General features: G+C 36.6%; 1 protein-coding gene and 1 long non-coding RNA gene across 2 annotated transcripts; both read right to left on the bottom strand.

The window, feature by feature from the left end:
- Positions 1-3,752: 3,752 nt before the first annotated feature.
- On the bottom strand, positions 3,753-4,802 carry LOC136844700 (uncharacterized). The gene is made up of 2 exons (XR_010854971.1): positions 4,660-4,802; positions 3,753-4,149 (listed from the first exon to the last, which is right to left on the bottom strand). It is a non-coding gene; the product is annotated as an uncharacterized lncRNA (long non-coding RNA).
- Positions 4,803-14,226: 9,424 nt separating this feature from the next.
- LOC136844698 (keratin-associated protein 19-4-like) lies at positions 14,227-15,299 on the bottom strand. The gene is made up of 2 exons (XM_067113945.1): positions 15,252-15,299; positions 14,227-14,565 (listed from the first exon to the last, which is right to left on the bottom strand). Exons 1-2 carry the CDS (start codon positions 15,258-15,260, stop codon positions 14,329-14,331), a joined length of 246 nt encoding a protein of 81 aa, XP_066970046.1. The 5' UTR covers positions 15,261-15,299; the 3' UTR covers positions 14,227-14,328.
- Between the last annotated feature and the right edge of the window lie 7,201 nt (positions 15,300-22,500).

The following is a 22,500-nucleotide window of genomic DNA, read 5'->3' as shown; positions in this document are numbered from 1 at the left end:
AGGCATGGCAAAGGACCTCCTCACATTCCTTCCCCATCATTATCATCCTAATCAAGGCATTCCTCTACGTTGAGCGACCATTGTTACGTTTCGTAACTATACATAGTTCCAGTCCACACTCTTCCATCCATGATTCCTTCACTGAATAATTTTATTACTCTCCACAAACAGAGACAAAGATTGCGAAGTTTTCATCGATAAAGTCATGGACAATGTTTTAGCTCACAAGATGAAGATTGCTTGTAGCTGTGTTTAGTGAACAACAAAATCTTCATTTGTTATTATTTTGTCAATATTTAATTTGGGTGCTCTATGCGTTCTGTTATATTGTCTATAACGAAAGACTCGTTTATGATATAACATCAGTACTATTAGAGAATTTCATTTATCTTTAACGACTCGGCTGTAAATAATGAGACATCAGGTACACCTCTCGCTCAAGGCTGCAACAGACCTTGAGACGCTGTGTTGTCGTTGCTCCCGGAGAGGTAATTTTCCATTATCTTCATTTCTCAAGTCAGTTCATTGTTGTTAGTGTCATGGCAATATCTTATTCTCTGTTTTCTAAAACACTTCTGAGATGAAATCAGCGGTGCTACTGCGTCATGATTTGTTAATCCTCACTGCATCGTTATTGTTACATAACCTTTTTAATCTCTGTATTCTTCAACGTCATTATAATGGATTTATCGTCGTAGATCGTTAACTTATAATAAAAAAAAGAGATTTTATAATAATTATTTAGTTAATTAATACCAAGTTTAGTAACCTGCTGTAGTGGAACTTTGTTTCTTACGACTAATAGAACACAATAATCATGTTTTCAAGAATATGAAAAATTGAAATGAGTTCTTTGCTTAATAAGTGGTTTTATTTTAGTTTCTCGTTTTCCTGTAGTGACAATTCAATGTTATTTATAAAAATATTGTCTTTAACGATATTCAATCATCTTAATTAGATTTTTACCTAGTTATTCGAAAAATAAATAGTTGCTTATAATATTTTGGTTTTATATTTTTTATGATTATTACGTAGTTCGGTAATAAAAAAAAGTATATTCATCATTTTCAGAAACTGGGCATACTATCAAATGGACGTAATCTCTATTATCCATTGTACCATCTCGATTCAAACTTAATTTTGAAATTTCTACAATTTAATTTTAAAAACAGGTAATTTTACTGCCTACTTCTACATGCTATGCCCTCTCTCTCTCTCTCTCTCTCTCTCTCTCTCTCTCTCTCTCTCTCTCTCTAGCATTACAGACAACACGGGCACGTACACGTCATTTTACATTATGTTTGCTGATTGAAGATAGAGTATTGAAATTCGATTCTCGAGGTGTAAGATCGAAACCACAGACTACATAAGAGAATCTTATTTACATATATTAGGCTCTCAGGTAGAGATCATATATATAAACTCATAAATTAGGAAGTTGCGAAGTCAAGAATACCATGCTGTATATATAAATGCGTTTTTAAGTTCTGGCAAACAATGACGTATTATGCCTTCGTACTCATTGTCTAATGGGTCAGCGTGATTTATGTCATACATCTTTGCAGTTTAACAGATGTGGGGTTGAATAATCTTGGAAGAATATCCTGCAACATCACAGCTCTTTTGTCCTTCATAAATGAACTCATCTTGTACCTCCCTTAGGTTAACCTGCTTGGTGAATGACTGATTCTTGGCCTCAAAGCTTTCGGTAAAAGTGATTGACTAACAGTGAAGGGATATTATGATCGTCATCATGGATGAAGTGTATCCATTTAAATACCTTAAATAATAGTTTCTCTAATACACAAGGATATTTTCAGTTGTTCTAAATACACACTAGTATTTAATTATTTATTTGTGTTCGCCTCTTTGTCCGTGAATACTACAGATCTGGTAACCCCAGAGACAGAATGATAATAAAGAAAAAAAAAAAAAAACACAGCCAATAAATCTGATCCAGCTTTACACCCCTTTGGCATTTCCTGCTGGCGGTTGCCGATGACGATTTTATCGTCTTCTATTATTGCGTTTCAGTGAATTTTCTCTAATTTGGGGCCCCTCTGAATTCCTTTCTCTCAAATCAGTAAACACCGGGTAACATCGTTGAAGCGCTTGCTGTACATTTAGTGCAAATTAATAAGAAGAAATACTACAAACTAATATCGCTGAATCAAATGGTAAAAGAGGTTTTCGATGAGCAGGCGCCAAGCGCGAGTTTCTGGAATGCCGTGACCTTCACGTACGCAAAGAGTGAATCTTACAACGGAACGACAATGAGGAAATCCGCTGTCAGGAAAAACTGTTACAGAACTTTTGATTTTACTCATGACACTGCACTTTGCATCTTGCTTTGTGTTTTTTTGCCTCCTTTCATACTATATCGCATTTACCGCTGAACTAAATCTGTTGTAAGTCTATTTGTAATACGAGTTCCTCGTTGGGATGGTCGATAAACTTCTCGGCTAGCGCTCTGCTAGGCCAGAGTTCGAGTCTCCGGCCGGCCAATGAAGAATTAGAGGAATTTATTTCTGGTGATCGAAATTCATTTCTCGGTAGAATGTGGTTCGGATTCCACAATAAGCTGTAGGTCCCGTTGCTAGGTAACCAACTGGTTCTTCGCCACGTAAAATAAGTCTAATCCTTCGGGCCAGCCCTCTCTAGGAGAGCTGCTAATCAGGTCAGTGGTCTGGTTAAACTAAGGTATACTTACTTTTATTTGTAATACGTCTACCACAGATATCTTCCCACCAGTCAACAAATCCTGTTAATTAGTGATATGTTTAACGTATGTAAAGTAGGTTACATGAATATTAATTTTTAAATCTTTCACAGAAATAATCAGATCTATAACAACAGTGTAAACATCTTCAGAACCTGATGCATTTCCGCCTAAATAATTTCCACTCCTGTAAATAGGCTTTGTAATCATTTTGCTGATTTTTGCTTAATTGTTAGTGTTCACAAGCGCGCACAGACAGACAGACAGACACACTCCAACACACTTTCTGTCTCAGTTTCTGTATCGCTGTCTGTGTGTGTCTGTGTCTGTGTGTAATACGTTGTCAGTAAAACTTCTGCCAAAACAGTTTATGAAATGAGCCGGTCAGTGAGTGATTGGAACACTTGGAAAAGGCTAATTAAAAACATCGACCTAATTAAGTATTGGGATGAGAAGATCACACAACAATAATACTCTCTTATTTGGATCTCTATGACTCAGGCCTTATTCTACAATTCAAAAGACCTTCTACTATCACCCTCAGTGCCTTTAGAATTGTCAGCATCTTCAATCTATCGATATGGTCATATTGGTCATCAGGATACAAGGATTCTTCTATTCCCTTTACTTCAAGACTGTGGAGCAGCCTTTCTGGAGGTGTTATTACTTGAAATAGTACCAAGAGTTATCTGGAAACCTACTACTTGCATTCAAGCAAAGGGCACGCTAAATGACCCTTGCAATTTGGTTCGTATTTTTTTATAAGAACTATTATTGTTGAAGATAACGCATGTCATTCCAAACGCAACATTATGACTAGCAAAGTCAATTCTGTTTATTATTAAAAACCAAAGATTCGCAGTGGTGTAAATATTGACTGCAAGGAATGAAATTAATGACAAATAAGTCGGTAACACATGGCACTCAAGAATATACTTATAAAGTGCCTCGACCGCTGCATACAGTATGATAAGGCATTTAGCACTGGGCATTATTTTAAAGGTCAACAGAGTAAAGGAATGATACGACAAAATTACTTTGAAAAATATAAGATTTTATTATTATTCATAGAGGCATTTCTTTTATATCTATGTAAATGTTTAACAAATAAATATTTGGTGGTTTTCAGGATTTTCTGATAGGCAGTGGTTCATTATTCTCTAACTTCAATTGTTCTCAAGGAAGAATATGATCATCCGTGAAATCCTCCAAATCCACCAAGGCCACCAAATCCACCACCAAAGCCTCCAAAGCCACCGCTGTATCCGCCATAGCCAAAGCCGTATCCGAAGGGTCTATAGCCGTAGCCGCCGAAGCCATAGGGACTTTGTCCAAAGAAGAAGCGTCTGTTAGGCTCCAGGTGCTGGCAGGGCTCCCGTGACCTCCATCAGGGCAAAAAGGGCCACCAACAGCAGAACGGCAACACTGATCTGCAAAGGGAACAAAGGAAATTAGCTGCACATCTTCAGACGATTTTCAAGTTGGATTCCCTGCATTGAAAGATTAGGATGTATCAAGAACGTTGCGAAATCACGATAATGTGCAACGGAATTATTCACAAGTACATTTACTAGGAAAAAATATGCGATTTCAGAAATGCGATTGGTCCCATGAATTTTAAAAGATAAATCATCTTATGTAAATAAACACACGGTCTTATATATACTGTTTGTGTGTTCGTAAATACAAATATCTATATTAAGTAATTCTTCATTTGTTGGCAAAACATAATATCCAGCAGTGACAATTATTCTGTAGTGAGAAATAATGCCTAATCGAGAATAGAAGCTGAGGTAAACGTTACAAGATGAGGTAAAGTCTGGGGAATAAATGTAGGCGTTTTTTACCACCGATGTCAAAAAATTAATATATAATTATTCATTGATTGTGAAAAAATAACTTTTTATGCATTAATGCAGAACAATGTCTGCAAATCTTACCGTCTTCATGATGCACAGGAAGTCTGGTGCTTTCTTAGCTGAACTAGAAAGATATGTGCCAATGTCCATCGAGATCTTCTACTTATACGAAGAGGTTCCGTTGAGGAGAGTTGCCAGAGATCTAATTTGAAACTCTGTTATTGAACGATATCTCTCGTAAAAAAAACTTAGATTAATTTTTGATTGATACTAACAGCTGCCGAATAATGTCGTTTATTGAATTGTCTTTTTTTTCCTTGCTGATGTGATTAGTATTGACATAATTATCTGTCTTCCAAACGTTTACATACGTGAGTTGATTGCTGTTGTCGAAATTCCTTGCATCACAGTGGGAACTACGAGGAAAAGCCCAGCAGGAACCTGTCCTGCTCGAAGGAAATGATAGTTCCTGCCCCACAAACCATCCCTTACGATTTTTTTTTTTTTTCGGCTGCTGGATCGAATTGTTGCATGAGTCAACAAAGGGCCTGAGGTATGATGGAGTGTCTCGGTCTATACCTCGCTTTAATGTTGGGAAGATACACGTAAACAAGTCGATGACTATCCATTGGATTTTGAATTATATGGTGGCAGAGAAGTTTATTGAAAGGAAGTGTTATATTTTGTCATTATACAAAATCGGAAATGATATTGTATGAAATGCAGTTGCAAGGTTCATGGAAAGTTAATTTCAACAAGTAAAAAATGCGCCGAAGTTTCGTCGGCGCAATCGAGTTTTCTGTACAGTCGCTATAGCGTATAACAAAGGTCACCGAAAATAGATCTATCTTTCGGTGGTCTCGGTATAATGCTGTATGAGTCGCGGCCCATGAAACTTTAACCACGGCCCGGTGGTAGCCTGACCTATATCGTTGTAAGAAGCACGATTATTGCTCAGTTTAATCTTTAAATAAACTAAAAACTACTGAGGCTAGAGGGCTGCAATTTGATATGTTTGATGATTGGAAAGTGGATGATCAACATACCAACTTGCAGCCCTCTAGCCTCAGTTGCTTTTAAGATCCGAGGGTGGACAGAAAAAGTGCGGACAGAAAAAGTGCGGGCGGTCAGACAAACCTGGCACAATAGTTTTCTCCTACAGAAAACTAAAAATGGGGGAGGAACATTAGAAGAGATGTAAGGAAAGAATTTTTTTGCGCTTAATATGAGTCCAGTATGAATTACTCCCGTTCAGAAAATGCTGAAAGTAATCAAATGATTAATTATTTTTCTCCAGCAAAACGTGATCAAATTAACAACAATTTCTACATAGAATATCCTCACTTGACAGTGACAAATTTTGCATAAAACTCTTGTGAATATCATTTATGTCATCGTCATATTTATTTCTATTATATGTTATCTGGTATGTCACAGTTATTTAACTGTGGATTTTCTTGGGTTCACTGTAATTTCATCGTGGTAATTTCATCGCATGGTAATTACATATTAGACATTTTCATTGCAATAGAATTGCGTTGCAATACATTACATCGTCAGCAATTTCATCGCAAGGCAAAAACTTCACAGAACAGTATTCATTTTGAAAAAATGTAGCTATTCAAAGGAAAAAATCACACCTCAAGATATAAAAAGGTACAAAAAGGTGATATACATTATAAATTATTTATTCATCTACTAATACAAACTGATACATGTTATTACGTAACAATATGTAAAAAAAATTCAAAGGTAAACTAAAAAAAAATTTCATTCTAAAAAGACGTTTAAACGAATGTCATCATACCCAAAGAGACAAATTGTGGGCAACTCCCCTTAGGTGGTCCAGTACTTCGCGATTTTCGAAGTCATTGACTATGCGTTGGATTCTTACGGTAATATCCTTTGTTTTTTCTTTTTTTTTACGACGAGGAATGTTTGAACCAGCGGTATACTGTTCCATTATTGCTTCATTTCTTGACTGTTCTTTCTTCAAAATGTCTAAAAATTTCCAGATCGTAGGATGAGATGCTCCAATCAACTCACTGAACGATCGAAGAATTGTTTGCTTTAGAGGCACCTTAATGCTTGGCAGCGTCAAAACAATTCCATAAAACATAATCAAATCGAGGAGGTCGACATCCTAAGCGACGGTTTCGGCGTCCAATCCACGAATCCTAATCTAAGACAGGCTGGGCTTATTCAGGATAATCATTATTATCGATTAAATATTCAAATGAACCTACTACATCTAAGACAGGCACAAATGTAAATGATGCAATCATACGCATTTTTAATGCAAATTCTGCATCAGTTTCGTAACTGTTGTAGGCCATTTGATTGAGCGGATCGAAATAAAGATTTGGAAAAATAAAAACAACAACTTTTTTCATTTGAACTGGGAAAAACTGCTCTGAAAGCATTAAATGCTGCGCGTTCAAAATCGGTAATCATTATTGTGTTTGGTGATAAGGTTGGCTCTAAGGCTTTTAGTTCCGACAGAAGCTTTTTGTAACTCTCTTCAGTTTGTTTGGCCATTAAAACATAAACAAGACGCAAATACCATGACACCATGTATTGTGTACTGCTGCTTGAATAAAGGGGGTACTGTTCTGAAAGTCCCATCTGCTTACCAGTTGTTTGCACTGGATAATACCTGTATATTTCCTTGAGTCGAAAATAGAATAATTCGGTCTGGTCCATCATCATTGTCGAATAAAAGAAAAGGTTGATTTGCATGTGTTGCCTTGTAGTCAGGAGGTATATTTAACTGGAGTAAACATACTGGATTTGCAGGGGCCTGTGCTGCAACGTTTCTAACATTTCGAATATTCCTTTTTGTTGGTAGCTGACCAGCAACTGCTTGGGACACCCCAACGTATGCCTGGGTTGCGATGCAATGCGTTGTTTCCCGAGTCGAAATGGCTTTTTCTTTTGTGGCATTTATCACTCTAGTAGCTTCAGCATGTACGTCATTGCCTGCATGATTAGGTTCTCCAGATCGTTTTGTAATGGATTCTCCATTTGTATGAACTCTAGCGTGGCACTTTGTTCTTTAAACTTGATCATATTTCCAAATAGTATTTTCTCCATTTGTCCTCTTTCTCACAACTTTTTCTGTTCTCTTATGCTTAACACGTATTGAAGAATCATTTTGAGGGCTTGAGGGCGTTGTTTTTAAGAAAAATAGCAAATAAAAGCCTAAAACTGTAAGAAACAATTTCTTATATAGGAAAAGTAGTAGGCAGGAATTACCAGGTGAATTCGAATGGTTTAGCAATTAGAAAATCGCGAACTGCTGGACTATATAAGGGGAATTGTCCATAAATTGTCTTTTTTGGGCAATTAGATACCCAGTAAGTAGATTTCCCTCGTCAGTGACTTCGAAAATATTGAACTATTGGACTGTCTAAGGGGAATTGTCCATCAGTAAGTTTTGCTTGTTTTTAGTTTACCTTTAAATCTCTAAATTTTTTTTCGGAATAAGTATTGTTGCGTGATGGTTTTACGTTACGATGAAAAAACAAGCGATGAAATTACTTACGATGTATTGTATTGCAACGTAATTACATTGCAATGAAAATGTCAAATATGTAATTACCTGCCACCATCTTTTTGTTCTTTTGTTCTTTTCTTCCAGTTATCCTTATTATAAAACATGAACATGCATGCCTAAGAACTGATTGATTTTATGAAATCGTTGCAAAGAAAAGTGATATACATGAAGAATCAACAAAAGATACATATACACAAATAGCTGTTGGAAAAGCTAACAAAAAAAAAAAAAAGTTAAAAATGCTCCGAAGTTTCTTCAGCGCAATCAAGTTTTCAGCGTATAATGCTGTATGAAACTCTCAGCCGCGTCCCATGAAACTTTCTGCCACGGCCATGTGGTGGCCTGAGTTGTCGGCACTTATAGCTGTGCCAGACGCACGATCATGGCTAACTTTAACCTTAACTGAAATAAAAACTACTGAGGCTAGAGGGCTGCAATCTGGTATGTTTGATGATTGGAGGGTGGATGATCAACATACCAATTTGCAGTTTCTAAGATCTGAGGGCTGACAGAAAAAGCGCGGACAAACAGACAAATAGCCATCTCAATAGCTTCCTTTTACAGAAAAAACAGTAGTCAAAGCAATAACACCCAGCAGTTTGAAATAACACACCAGCCTTTCTTTGTTTTATAGCTTAAATTACTGTTCATTTACTGGTTATTTCTTCCAGGTTTTGTAATTTCATTCTGCTTCTGTGTTTCCGACTCTTTAATTTCTCACTTTAAATCTTCTCTCCTTTCCTGGTTAACTGGCTGCCTTCTTCCTTTATTTTTCTTTATTTTTTCGGTCCTGGGCTACGTCTGCGTTTGGTTTGGTGCTAACCATAAATATCCTCAGTCGACATCACTGAACCTTTTGCCTTGCTTCTGATTGGTCGGTGCATTTGAGCTGTAACCTCTGGTGAGTGGTAAACTGAATGGACTTCTACAAATCACGAATAGTTTTAATGATATCGGCTGAGGATATTTATCGTTAGCTCAGAAAAAAATCTAAAGCGTTAACCTACATTGCTTATACAGTATTTATAAACGTAAAACCCTTGAACTGTTGGTCTAGGAAACATAGTTCCCTGTGTCACATTGGTCAGTAGAGTTACCAAGATCCAAGTCTGATATTCATCCAACCTCCGTCGTTGTCAGTACTCAAATCCACGTTACATTTAATGTCTGCAGATTAAAAGAAAAGAAATACTTTGTTGACTTGTTATTCTTGAGGAAAATGGTTTTATTCAAATGAAATTGAAAATCCACTCATTCATTATATTTACGTGTAAGCTTTGTTTTTCCATTCTTAGCAGCGCAGGTGGAGATGTTTTTCAAAGACTACCCAGTTGCCAGTTTTTCACTATTTCTTAAAACTCTACTGTAGCGGGAGAGGCTGGTATTCTAAAAATATTAAAAAAACTTATTCAAGAACGCTTGGTTTAGTTGGTTTAGAAATAACAAAGTGGTTTTGGCAAAAAAGTTCCAAATTATGAAAAGCTGAAGCGACAGCAGACCCAAAAAGAGGCAAAAGCCAGAATTCTGAACCTCAGGCTCAGGACAGTCGAACGGGCAAAAACAAAAATAGATACCTACAGAAATGCGGCCAAGATGGGAGAACCTATCGACCGACTGCGTGAGTATTTAGGTGATCGGGAAAATCTGGTTCCTCACGTGGAAATTCCTGTTTCTGTCTTTCTTTTTTTTTTTTTTATGACCAGCAGTCACCGGCTCTTACTGTCAAGGACGATTGCCTCCAGGAGCGTCGATTTGTCCAGTTTTTGGCTTTGGAATTCCGTCCTAATTCCCATTTTTTTTTTATTGTTTGTCCTTGAGACACGAGTGCTAGAACTTGACTTTTATAATTAGGTAGGTGTAACCAGCAAGCATACAATTATATATGCATATACATATACATATGCATATACATATATATACATATAAATAAATATTTATTTATACATACATATATATATATATATATATATATATATATATATATATATATATATGTGTGTGTGTGTGTGTGTGTGTGTGTGTGTGTGGTTGTGTCTGTATGTGTGTGTGTGTGTGTAGCGTCAAATGAGAAATAACAGAGAATTGCTGAAAACATATTTACGCTAAAATATTTACCATATTTTTTTTAATGAGCTTTGCTTTCACCATAAAGCTTTTAGTCCTCATCAAATGACTTTCTGTACCTTATATCATCACATAATGTATGCATCAGTTTTGTCATAAGTTTTTCCTAAATTCCCGGAAGACATAAAATTTTTCTCTTTTTCTCTTGCAAGTTCTATTTAAGCCTACTCTGCTCTTCCTTTTGCTGTTATCCACCAGGATCACTTAACCAATTCCAGCCCATACACCGTCCCTAGCACCCCAAGTAACGTAATATCTCTGTAATTCTTACTGTTACATTCGTTGTCTTTTCTAAGCGTAAATACCATATAGTGGAGAAACTTAATGTGATTTTTGACCAGAATCGTTTATTTCATGATAGGAGCATGAACTTTGTAATGAATATACTCTGTACCCCAATTTTTGAGAAAAATGCTAGCCATCAAAAATTCCTATACTGCCGCCATTTTTTTCAAGATGGCCGCCAGCACACCAAAAACAGCCATAAACCGTAAAAACGCCGATCCCTGTCCATTTATTTCCAACTTTTGCTTCTAAAAAAGGCTACTAATGATAGGAGGGCAAAGAAGATAAGCTCTTTCTGTCTATATAATGCCCCAAAGGGTTGCAAACTACAGATCCGATCTTGCAGTCAAGTCAACACTATTGTTCCTGAGGCAGGGGGGATTCTGCAGACAGCAATGGGGCAAACGGAAGGTTTCGGCATCAAAAACCAGTTGCTTTGGGCAGATGAAGTTCAATATCAGAGTAAAGACTATTCATATATGGGAGGGAAAATTCTAAAATTAAACTATAGAGGTAGAGCCAAGAGAGTGTCTGTCGCTCACTACCAGGGCACACTGGTAACGGATGCTGCTGTGAGACTCAGCATTGGGTTCAACATCAGCTAAACTGCAAGTTTAGTATCTCAAATGCTATCTAATCAGCCCCAAAGAAACAAGATAGCCACACCTGAACTGACAGAATGTGCCAGCGCGAGGGAGCCGAGCCAAGGATGACGGGTCTTTAACGTTATCTGGATGGTGTATAGATCGCGCGGGACATAAAAGATGTTGGGTGAACGATCGGGTTAGGTGTAGGGCAACAGCTCGAACCTAACAGTATCCCATACATGAAAGTGAACAAAGGTGGTAAAAGGATAAACCCTTGGCCAGCTCTACTAAAGTTCAAAGTAACTTATCATGGATGCCAAACCAAAAATGCAAACTGACTGGAGTAAATGTTGTCTTTGTCAAGAGGACAAAAGTGATGAAACACTAATTTCACCGCTTAGCTTATTTCAGAAGAAACAGGACTCTGCTAGATATGTTAATCTTGCAAGAAATGTACCATTGTTTCATTCTTTTATTGCTATGCCAATACCATTTGATCCAGCACGTGGAAAAGGCAAAGAAGCTACATTGATACGAAATAAAGCAAAATATCATAACAGCTGCAGACTTTTGTTTAATAATACCAAATTGAAAAGAGCACAGAAGAGAACAGTGACTCCCAGTACATCAGGCACAGAAGGAAACCGTGGAAAGAGATCAAGAACCTCAGACCTTCCAAAGGCACAATGCTTTTTTGTGTGAAGAAGAGGATGAAATATCAAACTTAAGACAAGCAATGATAATGCAGCTGGATGAAAGGCTTAATCAATGTATCAAGACCCTAAACCATGGAAAGCTTACAGAGTTAAGCGCTAGTGATGTTGTTGCTCAAGAACTGAAGTATCACCCACTATGCTTGGCAGACTTATACAACTCAGAGAGAGCACATCTTAATGCGATTAAGCAAGAGGAGAATCGCCATGATTTCAATGGAAAGAGTTATATCCTGTGGCTTTTTCTGAACTTGTTATCTACATCATTAATACAAGCCCCGGCTACAACAGCTAGGTGCAGGCTCCCCAGACGTCAATACCACTAGGTTAAAAGAGCAATTACTCTCTAGGTTCCCTGAGCTTGAGGCCCATAGGAAAGGGCGTGATGTTCTTCTAGCCTTCAGAAAAGACACTGGCACAATTCTGTCTGATGCTAGCACGTACAGTGAAGCTATTCATCTGGCTAAAGCAGAGGACATCATTCGAAGAGAAATGCTTGCTCATAAGACCAAATTCAGTCAAGATTTACAAGAAGGACTTGGAAAGGAAGCTGTTCCATAGGTACTTCTACAGTTTGTTTGCAGCTCTGAGCATGGTGTTGACATCAGGTCCCATCTGGACCATGGTGTTGTACTGTCAGATGTTGCTGTTGCACAACTTTTACAATATAACTGCAACTCTAAGTATAATAAAGGATAAAAAACCTGCAGGCATGCCAAAACACCATGAAACAACTTTTCCCATATCTGTCGAGATGAAAGTGTTTGCCAAAACAAAAAAAAAGAGAATTAATTGACAAGCTTCATGAGATTGGAATTAGCATATCATATGACAGAGTGTTGGAAAGATCAGGACAGTTAGGTGAGAGTGTACTAAAGCAATAAAGATGATGTTGTGTGTCCACCTATTTTGAGAAATGGACTTTTCACAACTTCTGCTTTAGACAACATAGACCATCATCCAACAGCCGCAACAGCCAGTACATCCTTCCATGGTACAAGTATTTCATTGTTCCAGCACCTAAGTCCAGAGGAATAAGGGGAAGTACGCACATTGCCCAATGTTATAGACAGTCGAACAAAAAAAGTTCCCGGTTTTCCGGAGTCATTCGCAAAAGGAATTCAGAACCGAGCACCATTGATGATGTATCATTGCCAGACCCCAGTCTTTTCCAAAAGGAACTCAAGTTTGAATATGAATGGTTGGAAAAAGTCCATGACACCACAGATGTAGATTTTTCATCCAATACAACATGGTCAGAGCATCAAATGGCTATAAATACTCATAGAAATCAAGTTATATGGACAAATATGTAGAAATACCAAGAAAGTTAGATCATTTTGCATATTAGGCTTACCTACCGGCCCATCTTGGAAAATGGTCGACAAATTGGATTTCTGAATGGCAAGGGCTGTTCTTCCAAGTAAAGTCTGCAATTTTATGGCAAAGAACCCCCTAATTTATCCCAATAATGATTGAAATTTGGCTATTTATACAAAAATGTATTGGCATTTTTTCATGATAATCGTCATATGGCGGCCATCTTGAAAAATTGGCACCTCAGGGAATTTCAGTTGGCTAGCACTTTTTTCTTAAAAGCTACCCCCCAATGAGTATTTCTGCCAAATTTCGTGCTTGCATCATCAAATGAACGATTGTATGGCTCTGCTCCACTAATGCACTCAGCTCTGTTTACCCTAACTCTGCCATACTGCAGCAATTTGTTTATAATGTCATCAGCTCACGACACTTGACTTTTTCTGCCCTCGCTGAGACCTGACATACATGGCAGGCAAACAAATCATTAATCCCAGCATATATTAACCTGGCAATTAATCATGTGGACTAGGAGGAATAGGAGACAGGATTGTTGTTTTGACCATCGTTATGCTGCATATGTTACTATACATTATATACATCGTGATTGTGTAGCGCACTATAACTTCATAACAAAGTAGCATGTATAATTATCACATGAAAATAGATATCGTATGTTGTGTTATGTAAAGGAACGTTTCAGGGTTGTCACCACTATATGCACCTTTGTGTTAGCCAACAAATATTTTATAGCTGTTGCTCTCTTCATGGAATAGTTACGTCTTTGCATTGACATTTCATCTGTTGGAAACTTGACTACACTTTGTTTGCTGAAGATGTTCAAGCAAATGCAATACCTTTGTCAGTTAGGGTCGCTTTAAATTTACTAATTCAGAACTAACTAATAATTATAAAGTAACTCGACTACTACGTATGGCAAGGAATTTAGCACTGAACGTTATTTTGAACACTTTCAAAGAGTAAGGAATGTTGTAATAAAAGTTACCAGGAAAAATATGAATTTTATTATAATAAATTTTATTATAATTTATAAAAGAATTCGTGCGGTATATAGGTTTTTAACCAATAGATATCTAGGAAATCTGGGATTTTTAATAGACAGTTGTTCATCATTCTCAACTCCACTTGGTTTCAAGGAAGAATATGATCATCCGTGAAATCCTCCAAATCCACCAAGGCCACCAAATCCACCACCAAAGCTTCCAAAGCCTCCACTGTATCCGCCGTAGCCGAAGCCGTATCCGAAGGGTCTATAGCCATAGCCTCCGAAGCCGTAAGGACTCTGTCCAAAGAAGAAGCGTCGGCTAGGTTCAGGCGCTGGCAGGGCTCCAGTGGCCTCCATCAGGGCAAAAAGGGCCACCAACACCAACAGGGCAACGCCGATCTGAAAAAGGAACAAAGGAAATCAGTTTGCAAAACTTCAGAGGGTTTTCAAATTGGGTTCACTGCACTGAAGATTAAGCTGTGTTAAAATCTGTGAAGAATCGCGATAACGTGCGATGGAAGTATTCAAAAGTAGATTTGTTAGAAAAACTTTTGTAAGACTTTCATAATGTGTTACTAGAAACATGCATCTACAAGGCAATGAAAGCCTTCAAGTAAGCTCTTTGCTTTGAAGGAGTATAGACAATTGTTCCTTTGTATTAATTCATAAATTATCGTTTGTAAACCCACATAAAATGCTATGTTATGTATATATATATATATATATAATATATATATATATATATATATATATATATATATATATATATATATATATATATATATATATAAAAATACTGTATATGTGTGTGTGCATATTACAAATATTCTTTATAAGTATTGTATCCAAAGTGATGATCATTAATGAGTGATAAATAATCTCATGTTGAGAACTGAAGTTGAGATATAGTCTGGACAATAGATCAATGTTTAAACTTGTAGAGTTAAAAATGTTTCGTTTATTTCCTACGTGACTGTGAATCTTTTATGTCCTTGAATTTCAAGTTAATTGGCCCCTGTGGGCTTGTCCCATGAGAATAGGTTTGATTTTCTGAATAATATTAATTACAGAACTGTGAATCTTACCGTTTTCATCGTGAAGAGGAAGTCTGGTGCTTTCTCAGCTGATTTGGGAAGATATGCTCCTTCGTCCATCGGGAACTTCTACATATACAAAGACGTCCCGTTGAGGAGAGTTACCAGAGATCCAGTTAGGAACTGTATTACTGAAAGACATCTCTTGTAGAAAGACTGACTTACCTTTTTGATTGACATTATCAGCTGTCGAATAATGTCATTGGTTGAATGATCTTTTTTCACCACTGATATGATTAATATTAATATAGATATTTATCTTCTAAACGTTTATATACGTATGTTGATTGATGTTGTCGAAAAAATCGTTGAGCCACAATGGAAACTTCGTGGAAAAGCCCAGCACGAACCTGTCCTGCAAGATTTAGTAATCGTTCCAAGGAAATTATAGTTTCTGCCTCACAAAATGTCCGCTACCATTTTTTTCCACTGGTTTGAATTGTTGCATGAGTCAATATAGGGCCTGGGGTATGATGGAGTGTCCAGGTCCATACCTCGTAATAAACAGACTAAACAAGACGACGACTTTTCAATTGATTTTGAGTTATATGACAACTGAAATGCTATCATTATTATAAACATGAACAGGCATTCATTTGCAGCAAGCTAAGAAACGCCATTCATTTGCAGAATAAGTAGCAGAAGTAAGAGAAATGATATACAGAAGGAATAAAAAATAGATAAATATATGCAATCTTAAACAGATGATGGAACAGTAAATAAAAACAATTGTCAAGGCAATAACAACAGGAAATTTGACATAACCTAAAAGTCTTTCTTCAGCTTTTGGCTAAAGTGAATGTTCATTGACCGGTTATATCTGCCAGGTTTTGGAATTTCATTTACTTCTGTTTCCCCAACTCTTTCAGCATTTCTCACTCTAAGTCTTCTTTCCATTCATGGTTAACTGGCTGCCTCCTTCCTTCCTTTTCCTTTGTATTTTCGGTCCTGCTTTTGGTGCTGACGATAAATATCCTCAGTCGACATCACTGAACCCTTTTTCTTGCTTCTGATCGGTCGATGCATTTAAGTTATAATCTCTGGTGGGTGGTAAACCGAATGGACTTCTACCAATTACGATTCGTTTTAGTGATATCGGCTAAGGATATTTACCGTTAGCTCAGAAAATATTTAAAGCGGTAACCTATGTAGCTTATATTTGTAAACATAAAACCCTGAACTACTGGTCAAGGAAAATCTAGTTCCCTTAAGTCACAACGTTTGCCAGAGTTACTAGGCTCCAAGTCAGATATTCATCTAACCCCGCCCTTGACAGAGCTTAAATCTACATTATATTTAACGTCTGCAGATGAAAACATAGTATATCTTTATAACCTTTTTGTTATCAAGGTGAAGGTTTTCAAAAGATTTTATGTAAATTTACATATGACACTTCCTGGATCTGGTTGCGGTACCATCCATGGCCTGTGGTCCTAAATGCAGTAAACTTGAATCTTCACAAATCTACACTTGCATGTACGGTTTGTTGTTCGTATCTGGGCAATGCGTGTAAAGATGACTGGTTTTTTTTTATATACTCCCGTTGTAAAGGGAGGGGCCATCTTGAGCTCCGTCTAGTTGGTTTAAAAACGACGCAATTGTTCTTGCAAACAAATCGAAAATGTCAGAAGTTGAAGGGACAGCAGACTTGAAAAAGACAAAAAGCCAAACAGAACCATAGACACAGGTTAGCCGAACCGGGAGTTAACGAAAATCATGGCAGAAAAAATGTGGCCAAACTGGGGACTCTTCGTGGAAAGGACACTGCAAGCGAAGTAGGTGGCCGGAAAGAATCCGGTTCTTCACATGGAAATTCAGGTCTTTTTTTTTTTCTTTTTTTTTTAATGACCAACAGTCAAGAGCTCTTGCTGCAAAGGACAATTGCCTTCAGGAACGTTGACTGGTCTAGTTTTTGTCCTGGGCATTTCGTCCTAATTCCTCCTCTCTTTTTTTATTATTATTGTTTGTCCTCGAAATGCAAATGTTAGAACTTGACCTTCATCTTCAGGTAGGTAGAACCAGCAGGCTCGGAATGAAAATATATATATATATATATATATATATATATATATATATATATATATATATATATATATATATATATATATATATATATATATATAAAGTGATAAACGTAGCATAGGAAGCAAAGATGGATCGAAGCATTATTAGTTAATTTAGTTATAGGTAAAGAATAAATGACAATAACTCAATGAAAACGACATGCAGTTGGGAAATTAGGTGACGATGGTGATTGTTTGAGATCATAACGTACTGAGAGGACAGCGAAAGAGGTACCTGAACAGACAGTATTCATATATATATATATATATATATATATATATATATATATATATATATATATATATATATATATATATATATACATATATATATATACATACATACATATATGCTTCGATCCATCTTTGCTTCCCCTGCTGCATTTATCACTTCATTTATTTCTTATCTCAAATTTATCTATTTTTTTTCTGTTATTCTGTCTCCCTTCACACTTAAAACAAAATAGAAAAGCTAAACAAGTTTAAATCTCCTGGCCCAGATGGGATTCATCCAAGAGAAATTAAAGAGTTAAAAGAGGAGATAGTTCCTCACACTTTGTAAATAAGTCATCTCAACAGTTACAAACTTTTTTTTAAGTTATACTCATTTTTCACACTTCAATTCCTTAAGAATTCAGTTCAGCAAGCTCTTCAGACCTATCAGTATTTGCATCCTCAAACCTTCTTCATTTCCAGACTTTCTATAGATCTAATACCTTCTTTGCTTCATTTGTTACATAATTCTTCTCTTCTCGCATCTTACTATCTTCCGTTTCAGTCACTACTAAATAAATGAATCCTCAGTTTTCAGTCTTGCAGAATCGTTACCTACCAACACTGACTGCTTCACCTACCAGGATTCACACATCCACAATACCCTACTCTTTCACCTTCATTTTCCTTCCCTGACAAAGCATTTCTGTTCTTTCCCCAGTCTCTGCCACTTCTTATCTCTGTTGCCAGCTACAATGCATCATCTGAAAAAATCAACCACTCCAACCTCCATTGAAAACACAGTTTTTTACCCAATAAACTTGCACCCAGATCTGTTGTCCTGTTCCTGACTCACCTCATCACTCCATTCATAAAAGAAACGTCAAAGAGAATTACTGGAGACTTTATCAAGGCTTACATTCACATAAGAATATTTACATATCTTTCGACGTAAGTTTTGCTTTATCATAAAACTTCCAGTTACTCTTAAAAAGTGACTTTCTACAGCTTGCATCTTTTGTCTTTTTCTTGCAAATTTTAACGTGTTTCACAATGAACACTTCCAACCCCCCCAAAAAAAAAAAACACTTTTTTTTGTCTAAACCAAATCTGCTCTTCCTTTAACATTCATTCTGTCCTCCATTCATTCTGTTATCTGTCATGTTTACTTAAGCAATTCCCCTTCCATACATCTGCCTTGGTATCCTAACTAATGTTATACCTCTGTAATTCTTACCGTCACATTCTTCATATTGTTGTTGTACGAAGGAAGAAATGGTCCTATTGATTGTTCCTTTGAAATCTTTCCTCTGTCCATGAATACCATACACTCAATACCCTGACTCTACCGTACCGCAGTATGTTGCTTACAGTGCCTTCAGCTCCCACCGCTTTTTCTGCCTACACTGCCACCTTACATATATGGTAGGCTAACATCGTTAATCCCTGCATATGTATTAACCTAGTAACTGATCATCTGGACGAAGAGGTAGGGGTGTAGATGACAAGTGGTTTTCACTATTGCTACATTGCATCTATTACCGTTCATAATTTCATTATATTGTAAGACAGTATACTGTAGGTTCATCTCCAGGTTGCATGTATGTTTTTATAGGTAAACCTCATGTAATTTATGTTAAATACAAAAAAATATTTGTGTTTGCCAACATATATTGTCATGGAAATGTTATGTTCTCGGAAGGTCACTCCCTCTGCTAGGAATTTGATTACAGTTTGTTTGGTAAAGATATTCATGTAAATGCACTGCCTCCATCAGTTCAGTTAACTTTGGTTTGACCCTGTTCCCACTTAGGTTCTTTCTCCTTGTCTTTGTGATGTGGGTGTGGTGTTTGTTTGAAACAGCAAAGTGTTTAGTATTCTATAATATTCTCGTTTCTTTTGTCTAAATAAATCTCTAACGGGAAATTTAACAACGCTTATTTGTATGCGCCACATATATAAAGATAACATGTTTTAGTCACTAGCCATCAGTTCGCGTAAGTTAAGTATACCTTAGTTTAACCAGACCACTGAGCTGATTAACAGCTCCCATAGGGCTGGCCCGAAGATGATTAGATTTATTTTGCCTGGCTAAGAACCAACTGGTTTCCATAGTAAAAAGGGACCTGCAGCTTATTGTGGAACGCCGAACCACATTATGACGAACAAATGAATTTCTATCACCAGAAATAAATTCCTCTAATTCTTTATTGGCCGGTCGGAGAGTCGAACGCTGGGCCAACAGCTGCTAGCCGAGAGCTCTACCCACCCCTCCAATGAAGAACTTATCAGTTAGCGTAAGCACTCAACTTTTCAAGTTTTGAATTTCATGTTTACCTGTATTTCTGAAGTAGTAACATATTTATCACAAGAGTAATGCATTAAGGTTTTGTAAAATTCAGGACAAAATGGAGTGAAAGTTTGTCTATGATATTTGATAATTTATTGCACATAGAAATAAACTACTTTTTGTTCTTTAAAAATACTTGAGCATTTTAGGATTTTCCTACTAAATGGAATTCGCGAACGTCACGGACACTCTAACTTCCCGTAGTCACGGAAGATTTTTATCAGCCAAAGAAACCACCACTGTATCCACCAAATCCACCGCCAAAACCTCCAAAGGAACCGCCGTATCCGCCGTGGCCAAAACCGTATCCGAAGGTCTATAGCCGTTGTTACCGCCAGAACCCATAGGGACTCTGTCCAAAGAAAGCGTCGGCTCATTCTTGGTTTTGGCAGGGCTCCAGTGACTTCCATCAGGGCAAAAAGGGCCACCAACACCAACAGGGCAACGCCGATCTGCAGAGCGAACAAAGGAACTCAGTTTACGAAACCTTCAGGTGATACTGAAGATAAATTACCTATATAGAAGACTTAGCCTCGTTGAGAAAAGGCATGACTCGTGACTAAAGCGCAATGTAAGTGAAATACCTAAAAGTTCTAATCATTGTTCAGCATAATTAGATATTAGAGAGATAAGAAGATATCACTTTTCAAATATTAATCTGATTAGATTAATTTCTAACTAATACTTTACCACTTTTGCTTGAGCTAAAACCTAATATCACTCTTACCGTTTTCATGATGAATGGATTTGTTGTTTTCGTGGATGATCCTGAAAATCTGGTCCTCAACGTCAAATGCTAAGTTCTATATATACGAAGCCCATTCTAGTACTGAGAGTTGCCAAAGATCTATATTTGCAAATTGATTTTCAAGGAATTTCTCCGATCAAGTTAATATCGAGTGTTATGTAATTGATTTTCATTTAATATGTTTCTATTTCTTAATTATCTATGGATATGATAAGTACTCTCATTATCTTTGTTTAAAGAAAATTGATGTGAGAATAAATTTATGGAGTAAATATTGCGACAACAGGGCCAAACCTAAGGGTAGCCTGATCGCAAGGTTTGGCAAACGTCTATAGCCTACCGAACCCCTTTCCCTGAACATTCTTCCGCAATCATTAGTATTCTAAAGATGGTGTTACTTTTGCTTTTTTTTTCAGTAGCACTATATACTGTCTACCTACAAACCATTTCAATCATTCTTGTGAGTTTTGCACACCCACACTGATGGTGATTATATATATAATATATAATGGATTAATGAGTACAGAAAAGGTGAAGGATAAAACTATATATATAAATATATATAATATATATATATATATATATATATATATATATATATATATATATATATATATATATATATATATATAGGGTAGTTTATCGTTTATCCGGGTAACCGCACAACAACCAAATCCGTCCGCACAGGTAAGTAGTTCGACCCCGACCCTACCCGTCCTAGCGACCTGACCCAGCTCGACCATTCTAGCACAGAATTCAAACAGTTAACATGGCGTCTGCTCATCCCTCTCACGTTCAATTTGCCACTGCAAACCCGGTGACTATTATTGATTTGGTGAAATTATGTGACCATGAAAATGAATTGCGTTTGTTTCTGATGAAAAGTGGCCTTTTAGGCGACTTTAGTGGTTAGGATAGTAAATCGTTGATAACTAGATCTTAGGGGTACAATTTCCCCTCTGTAACCCCTGTGGCTAGCGCGTGCAGCGCGATATTACCTATTGCCAGAATATTAGTGTCTGCCAGGAACCAGTCAAAAAGCAGATAAGGCGCGCAGCGCCGTTCCACTACGCCAAGACTGTGATCAGAATTTGTAAAAATGACCACTAATAACCACCGGTTCCACAGATTTCGTCTGTCCGCCATTTTTGTTGTGTACCGTTCCGGCAGTTCTCTTGTCAGAGCTTACTGCCATCTAGTGGTAGGTTCTGACTAGAGAACTGGACAAACGCAGGGTTGCCCAGGTAAACCATAGCTGTATATATATATATATATATATATATATATATATATATATATATATATATATATATATATATATATATATATATATATATATATATATATATATATATATATATATATATATATATATATATATATATATATAAATATATAATATTTATATATATATATATATATATATATATATATATATATATATATATATATGTATGTATATATATATATATATATATATATATATATATATATATATATATATATATATATAGTTTTATCCTTCATCTTTTCTGTACTCATTAATCCACCAGTTATAATAAGGTCAGAAGAAAGGGTGCATCTGCTACCTGAAGAAAAGAAAAGAGAAAACTTTACTCCTGATGTCTACCTGAAGCCCTACAGTATGTTCCATTTTACCAGCGTTTGTGCTCCCTGTTCATTCTCAGCAAGCATTCGCTCATGACAAAACGATCTTACAGTTTACAGTTCTGGGAAGCATATGGATGAAAGGTTTCGTTCTAACTACCTGAAGCCATATGTTCCATTCTATGCGCGTTTATTTTTTCTTAAACATTCTCAGCAAATCATAGAAAATCGGCTCATGACGAAAACGAAGATGGAATG

Source organism: Macrobrachium rosenbergii, chromosome 13 (assembly GCF_040412425.1).
Source record: "Macrobrachium rosenbergii isolate ZJJX-2024 chromosome 13, ASM4041242v1, whole genome shotgun sequence".
Taxonomy (NCBI): domain Eukaryota; kingdom Metazoa; phylum Arthropoda; class Malacostraca; order Decapoda; family Palaemonidae; genus Macrobrachium; species Macrobrachium rosenbergii.
This window is presented reverse-complemented; position numbering and strand designations above follow the sequence as displayed.